Source organism: Leptinotarsa decemlineata, unplaced genomic scaffold, assembly GCF_025532065.1.
Source record: "Leptinotarsa decemlineata unplaced genomic scaffold, Ldec_3_MD MMD2_tig00000026_RagTag_RagTag, whole genome shotgun sequence".
NCBI lineage: Eukaryota > Metazoa > Arthropoda > Insecta > Coleoptera > Chrysomelidae > Leptinotarsa > Leptinotarsa decemlineata.
This window is the reverse complement of record NW_027412539.1, coordinates 5509796-5518667: the sequence shown is the minus strand read 5'-3', so window position 1 is coordinate 5518667 and position 8872 is coordinate 5509796. Positions and strand designations below refer to the sequence as shown.

The following is an 8872-nucleotide window of genomic DNA, read 5'->3' as shown; positions in this document are numbered from 1 at the left end:
TTGAATGTACTCACATCTTCAATATTCCATGTTTCCGACAAGACTACTGCATCGAAATTGTGTTTTCCAGACTCTATGTACTCTAGTAATTCATCTCGGTGTTTTTTAATACTTCTAATATTAAAATGGATTACTCCAATACTTCTCCGCCCTCTCCTTCAGCCTCAAAACACCACTGCAGGCTCCCAACAATTTCCGTTTTGACTTCTTCCTCTTCATCTGAAATCTCTAAGAAACCTATCATAACTATTCGTTCCTACATGCCTAAAATTGAGGTGCGTATACCTAGTAAATATATTGAAATCAAAATAATAGTGATATTCTTGAAACTGAAAAAATATCATATAACTCCGAAAATATCATTGAATTTAGAATCAATCCAGTTAACATTATCACTCAATCACCGAAGTAAAATATTGAGTACCTCACTGTTGGAAAAGATTCGTTAATTTCAACAATATTGAATTTTGTTACGAAAAAATTGCTGAAATTACCAAAAATTTCTGTTGTATCATCTACTCAAATATTCCTGCTATTTATTGAATCAATTAATTGACAAACTTCACGGAATTTTTTGTTCATTTGTGAAATGTTTTGTCAATATTATTATCGTTAATATTGTTGACGTTACCATGAAATTATGGCAAATATTGCATGATCAATTGTCAAATTGATAAGAAATTTCGTTCATTTGAATACTTTTTTAAAATTATATCCGACAAGGAACTGATGTTGGTGTTACAACAATATTATGTCAAATACCAAATTATTCGTTGCCAAACTCAGAAGATATTTTGTGAATTAGACAAATCTTTCGAAATCGTATATTTCAATGAATTGTTATTGACGTGACAATGATTTTAAGCTCACACCATATTTGCTAATTGAACAATATTCTTACCATTGTTTTCGTAGAATGACCTGCTGTTATTGTTACAACAATATTGTGGAATTAGGTTAACTAGTTTAGTGATCCAAAAAAGGTTGGTTGGGTAACAGGATCAATTTAGCAGTAGTTTTCAGATAAATGTTCTTTCTATTTGTGGGCTGCTGCTATCTACTAACACCGTACATCCTGGAGCAATCTCTCAAAATTCATTTTGTTACTGTTTTATTCTTGTTGATTAGTCGTTTTATGATTTTTTTGCATACAAGTTAAATAAACTTTCAACTCGATAGACAATAAGATTTCCACCTACATATTTCTTATCAAGACCAGGAGTCGTTATAAGTTCATGAATCAGACCATAAAGTTATCCATTTTCAGATCACCGTAATCGATTGCACCAGTACAAACTGTTAGTAATTATGATGCACTGTTTGGAACCTTTGGTGTAGTAAGGAAAATTACTGGAGTTTTTTCCCAACACCAAATCGTTATTTTGAACATCTCGACACGTGTTTCGATCACCAAGTGATCATCTTCAAAGAGGAAGATTGAAACTGTTTTAATTTACTGTTTTAATCTTCCTTTTTGAAGATGATCACTTGTTGATCGAAACACGTTTCGAGGTGTTCAAAATAACGATTTGGTGTTGGGAAAAAAATCCAGTAATATTGTTTGTAACTACACGAATTTTCGGCCATGTCACCATTTCATACCAATTCTGATATACGTTATCTTTTGACGATTTTTGTTCGGATTTTCAGAACGAGGAGTTATCTTGGAAGTTAAAAAATGCAAATAATTATTATTTTTTTTAATATAACATATATGAAATTTTAAGCACATCCTCACAACTTGAATTACCACAACTGACTATAGACTACCATGATCTCTTTTATGTACCTCATTTTTGTGATTTTTGAGTTCAAGAATGTTTTATAATTTCGACAAAAATACATATTTTTTATTTTTATATTTCTGAAAATTGTAAAATTCATGAAAAAAATAAAATAATTTTGAATGGCATTGTTTTATTCATTGAACCAATCTCAATAACATAAAATATACAACTTCGTTAAAAAATTAAACGTTAATTGATACTTGAACAAGAAATTATCAATGATTTAACCAAATTTTGTTTAGCCGAATAAAACTGGCCGATACTTCATAAACATCCATATTGAAACTCATTGATACAGTTTATTGTAAGATTTTCACTATAAAAGGTTATACAAAAACCGCTAAACGTGTTTCGCTATACAATGGATTTCTCAAGCACATGAGAGCTATTTTATAGCGAAACACGTGTCACGGTTTTTTTAAAACCTTTCATATCATCTCACGACTTTATATATAGCTGAACAACGTTTTGTAATACTTTAACAAGGAATTTTTGAAGATTTAACATTATTTTGTTTACATTATAACGCAATATTTGGTGTGATCCATAAATATTATTTGATTCATCAACAAGAAATGATTAATGATTCAACATATTTAATTTCATAACAACATCAAAAACACTACAAATGAATAGAATATAAAACTATTCTAACAATATCAGATTGAGAAATTGATAATAATGTTATGATAAATTCACCACAACTCAGTGTTAATTTAGTAATAATGTATAATGGAAATTATTGCAGTACATATTTTAACACAAACCCAAAACATTTCAAACTCAAATTGTAATTTGACATACTTCAACGGAAAAATGCTACCGCTACCTTCAACTCTTGTCGAATGACAGGTACAACCCCCAACCCCCAATGTGGAGTATAAGCTTGCGCTATATCGTTGGAAAGATCTCTCCATTTTCTCTGTGAAAATGTTATCACTTTCAAGTTTATTGCAACATTTGAGATAAAAATAAATTAAAATTGTGTGGTTACTGAAATTCGATAGAACACACTCAAAACTTATTGCATTACACTCAAAATTTATTTCATATTGTGGTAATGATAATGAGAAAATAAGCAAAAACCATAGCAATGTTCTTTTCAGATGGTATCCTTTGAAAACTGCAAATAATTTCCGTGGCAACGTTAAGTTTGAAACGCCTTGTTAATTTGTTTTGTATGTTACAACAGTAGTTGTCAGTATTTTAATTTGAATATGAAGTTCATTAAATTCAAGTCTGACAAATGGTTAGATTAACGGAAATGCATAAAACAACAGTTTTACAAATGATTGGCTTCGGAGATATAATCCGAAAACAACAGGAAGTAGCTCGCCTATTTCATGAGATGATTCCTTATTCGCCGCCCATATCTTAAGGAACAATAAGCAAAATAGAAAAGTAATTTCGCGAGCTTGGTCATGTGGGGCTGATAAAAAAAGCAGCTACCAATGCAATGAGTGATGAACTCAAATTAGATGTGACGCTTGAGTTTGAGGAAAACACACATACTAGACAGGCATTCACTACATTCAACGTTAGCCATACATCGATAGTAAACATTAAAATAAAATAAAATGCATCCTTATAAAATGATATCTACTCAAGAGCTCACAGAAGACGATTTTGATAGAACTTATTTTTGTGAGCAAATGATGGACATGTTGGATAACAATATCATCCAATTGAGACGTTATGTTTTCTGATGAGTGTACTTTGTCTCTTAATGGTCATGCTAACCGGCAAAATTGCCGCTACTGGTCAACGGAAAATCCTCACTGGATGAGACAAGAACACACGCAATACCCTCAAAAGATTAATGTTTGGGCAGGGATTGTAGGAAACCATATCATTGGTCCATTTTTCATTAATGGCAACTTGAATTGTGATATTTGGCACTACTTCAAAATGATGTCATTCCAAGTTTACCAAATTTATATCCTGATCCGGGAAACCCTCAACTTCCAGTGAATACGATATGGTTTCAGCAGAATGGAGCACCACCACATTACTAAGTTAATGTCCGGCAATACCTCGATACAACATTTCCCAATCGGTGAATAGGAAGGCGAGGATTGATTGAATGGCCCGCGCAATCACCTAATCTTTCATCATTAGATTTCTTTTTATGGGGATATGTAAAGAGCAATGTATACAATACTAAACTAAAGTAAACCTTAAAAGAACGAATAACGCTTTCGATTATGTCGGTCACGCCTGATATGTTAAATAAGTTAAAAAACAGTTCTATTAACATCCATAATTCTTTTTCCTATTTTACATTTCATTACGTTTTGCATTATATTTTAGTTTTTGAGTGTATTTTATCAAATTTCGGTAACCGCATGATTTTAATTTATTTTTTCTTTATTGCTGCAATAAACTCGAAAGCAGTAACATTTTTGAATAGAGAATAAAGAGGCCTTTCAAACGGTATATCTTAAACTTTTACTTCCCATTTAAAAAATTAGGGATATTACCGGTCATTCCAAGGGGATTGAAAGTAGGGGTGACATTTTTACTTCGAAGAATGTCAAATTATAATTTACATTTGACGCGTTTCGGGATTTTTTTATATATGTACAGTAACCGAAATAATGAATTTATTCCGCACACTGTATAACTGCAATACAGTATAAACTGTATAAAACGGTATAATTAATTACAATAACAACTAGAAAAAATTCAGATTATTTTATTTGCGTTTGAATATCCATTTTTCTGTAAAACAATTATTGGAATTTCGAAAATCAAGACCCAAATAACAGATAATCCGAGACTGAACATATATATGCCACAGAAGGAGTAAACCTGAAACACAAAAATATTTCAGAGCATCATATCTACAAATTCAATAGTATTTGTTAAGTGATATTTCCGTGTATGTCAGTTTTATGATATTTTTGGGAATTCCTGATTCTGATTTGTCACTAAATCAATGATGGAAAAGGTATAACTTAATGATAATTCTTGCTCTGGAATCTTGATGGAATTTATCCAAAACAAGCACCCTTTCCTAATTGAAGAACTGCAATCATATTATCGAACCAAGTCGGCACCTTTAGGAGATGAAGTAAACTGAATCCTAACTCTGAAATATACCTTTATTCATAAATATCTAACCGGGAAAACTTCCACTTTCCGAAAGACATCAAGGATTTCGGGTAAACATTCGCAGGAAATGTGTTTGTGGAAGTTCTTGGTGATTTCAACAGGGTGATTAATGGAAAGATGAATATTTATCTGTTTGGAATAGGACTTTAGTCACTATGCATAGCTCCTCCTCCAATTACCTACTTCCAAACTTTCGAAGGCTTCCAAAAATCTAGAGATATGTACCGATCTTAGTGATTTCATATAGTATCTATTTATTCTAAGGCCTTTTCCAAAGAGTGTTGAGCGATACTAGATTTTTCTGTTCTCCGAAATCGAAAATGTGCTGCATGTTGTTTGAAACGAGTTGTGATGGCTCGCTCAGTCTGGCCGAAATAATTCTCAATGCCTATGTCATATATCTCGACATTTCATTTCACAACATCGTTTAGGGTTACCTGATGAGGAAGGACAATAAACTTTGAATCTGTCTTTTTGGAAAATCGAAAATTAACTGGGATTCTTTCTTCAGATATTCTTCAAATATAGTACATAAGTTAACTAAAGAAGGGAAGACTCTTCGACTTTCAGGAACGGAATAGATTCATAGATTATTGTCTTTCCGTATGAATTATGAAGCACTAATGGATTGGATCGTATTTTCAAAAAATTAAACGTGAAGGTGGCTTTCAAAACCTCTTGGAAACCTCTACAAATGTAAGGTTCCCAAAAGATGAAATGTTGGGAAATGGAAAGTCGGGGATATATAGAGTAGGCTCTGAGGACTGTGAAAGAAGTATATCTGTCAGACCAAACGATACATTGAAAAATGTTTCAAAGAACACAAAGCATATATCTAATTTTGAAGACCAGTAAAATTTAGTGTGGTGTAACAAGCCTTATAGAACAGCGCCTTGAACCTCATTATAAATGGAAACCATGTAAAATTCTTGAGATCGGTACATGACCTTAGATTTTTCAATGCTTTCGAAAGTTTGAAAATAGCAAAGTGTGGCATGACAAAAACTAAAAGTTTCCATACTCAACAGCCCAATATTCACCCTTTTACGAATCACTCCATCGAATTTTGCAGGAACCTCCACGAGTAAATGTACCCCGCAAATTTCTACCAAAGATCATGAATGTGTATTAGAGAGTGGAATTTTACCCTGTAAGATGGAAATAGAGAGTTAGGAATCAGTTTATTTCAAGTCCTGGAAGGCGCGTCAAGAACATTATTATAGTTCTGGTGTTTGGAAACACCAGATTCCAGTTCAATCAATGGAATTCAGGTAGAAAAAATTATTGAAGTGAATACTCATAATCCCTGAAATATAATACGAATTTTGTTTCAAATTAGTATTTTTAATGTGAAATTTCAATTGAAACTATTGTTCAAGAAATGTTCCTTAGGAATTGCTTTTCTATTTTTTTATAATAATTATTTTATAATAATTAATATAATTATTACTCAATATTCAATTTGAGAGTATTTTCAAATAGATTAAATGTTTTAAATGATCATATTTAGTCATGTAAGCATTTATTTCGTAACTACATTTCAGATGAATGAGTTTCACTAAATTGTGATTTTGGAATTTTTGGTCTTCCATGGTTTGGAAAGTTTCATTATTCAAAATCTAAGAGCAAAAGTGAAAGGAAAAACCTCGAGGACTATTGCGTAAGATGATGAGAATTTATGAATGAAATCGGTGAGTGATTTCATTTCATCAGTTTTCAATTCTTCATCATGTCCTTTCATTTCCAGTGTGCGTTTGTCAATCAATAAATTTCTTTATTATTGTTCAATCCATTCACTGAATCATTTCCATTTCAGGTCACAATAATCCGTTTCATTCACAAACAAGTATTATTATATTCTTACATTAATTATTTTTTCGTCTCAATTCTCAATATTATTTCTTAACTCACAAATCCAGATATTTCAGTGCTAGCTTTTTGATATTTCACTCAGTTTTCTCATCAGATCTATCATCACTTCCCAAACAATAGAAGTATCAACCCCTAACATTATAAAAAATACAATCATCTCATACTCACCACGTTCATCGCTGTATAGAAATAAGGAATTTTCTGAGAAAAGACTATGATATTCACAATCACATGATGTAAAAGATATATGCTGTATGAAAATTGGTCCAGGAACTGGAATACTGAATTTGAAAGTATTATATTCAGAATACCTGAAAATAATGATATTGACTTAGATATAAAATTCCGCACAGTTTTTATGATATTTTTCATCTACACATATTAATACACTGAAAAAATTTGAAGATAATATCAATAATGAGCAATTTTCACTCTCATTCTCAGAAGTTCGTAATCGATTATACAATCTGTTGAAATATGTTATTTCGTTAACCAGTTTTCGCGCCCCTACGAACGACATCTCTCAAAAGTCGAAACTTGTGCGAGCTAGGGACGAGGTCTTACTTTTTAACGTGTGATTCCTAACACGGGTTAGACGATAGGAAGTGGAAATCGATCGTCCGGCCTTGCGGGTCGAACCACCGGTTCACACAGCCGTAGATTGAGTGAGTGAAGTAAACCACCCACGTCAACCCACCAGGCTACCGTCCCAGTAAAAAAAACATTATTTCGAATGTATAAAGTAAAATTATACATTTTTGGCGGAAGTTACAAAAATACTTCTTTTCGAATCAAAAAGGTCAATACTGAGAACTTGTAAAAAAAGTTTCTAATGAATCCCTCTACCTACCTTAACGAACATTCATTTATTTGTGTATTCATAAGGTGGATGATACTTGGAATTTACAGTTCTGTTGTGATCTCAACTGCTTCTTCAGGATTAGGTATTGATAAAATAAGTCAGTTCCAGAGTTCATCATGGATAAAAAAAATTGAAAAGACATTTCAGAAAGTACAAACAAACAGTTCAAACAAAGACAAAGAAACCCACTAAAACCGAAGTTGTGCGTGGGACTCCTATTGCGAAATGCAGAACTAATGAGCTGAATTGAGAAACAATATAATTATTTGCAATATAGCGTATTGTATATACAGTGCATTTCTTTAATGACTCCCCCCTATTATTTTTTGAACGGGTCAACTCAAGGAATTGAAATTTGGAACAATGAAATGAATGCATAGATACTTTATTTTGGAGTAAAATTGATAGATGAAACTTTCAAGATGGCGACTGGGCGCCATTTGGAAAAAATAACTAAATGGAAAGGAGGGTCTTGTGATACATCAGTTTGAAGCTCCTGACGAATGCTTCGTAACCCTGGGACATGAAGTGAATATATCCACCTACAACTAAATGGCGGAATATTTAATAATTTCCTGAAGACATTGATATCGATATTTCTAGAAATATTCTTTTGTATCTGCCTTATGGCAGTTCCAACGACCCGATAAGTTTCCTCAAGTTATTTTTTGTTTATAAAAATGACAACAAATATCAGCACGACAGCTGTTATTGGAGTGACATCAACCCTCACGTTTTCTGGGAAACACATACCCAATATCATGAAAAAATTAAAGTTTGGGCAGGAATATTAGGAAACCCTATTGTAGGACCTCTATTTATTGAACAAAGTTTAACAGAGGAACTATATTTGAATATGCTGGAAACTACTGTTGACCCTCTCATCACTGAAATCGTCGAAGCGGATCCTAATGAATTCGATATGGATATTGTATTCCAAGAAGATGGAGCCCCACCATATTACTTCAGACAAGTTAAAAACTATTTGGATACTACTTTTCCCGGTCGTTGGAATGACCGTCGAGGTCCTACAAAATGGCCAGACCGCTCAACAGATTTGACACCATTGGACTTTTTTATGGGGCAATTTGAAGAAAAAGGTGTACGAAACTGAACCTGCTTCAATATTGGATATACGGCAGAGAATAATAAATATTTGTAGATATATTGACGTTACTGTGTTCGAAAATGTTCGGCGTGAAATATCGGCTAGGCTGTTCATATGTCAAGAAGTTCA

At 32.5% G+C, this 8872-nt stretch overlaps 1 protein-coding gene across 1 annotated transcript in view; it reads right to left on the bottom strand.

The window, feature by feature from the left end:
* Positions 1–4466: 4466 nt before the first annotated feature.
* Positions 4467–8872, bottom strand: part of LOC111503545 (nose resistant to fluoxetine protein 6) — a 42632-nt gene continuing 38226 nt past the window's right edge. The window contains exons 11-12 of the mRNA XM_023157886.2: positions 6942–7084; positions 4467–4598 (exon numbers count right to left, since the gene is read on the bottom strand). Of these exons, the coding sequence (XP_023013654.2) occupies positions 4473–4598; positions 6942–7084 (269 nt within the window). The 3' untranslated portion in view covers positions 4467–4472. The remainder of the gene's footprint in view (positions 4599–6941; positions 7085–8872) is intronic.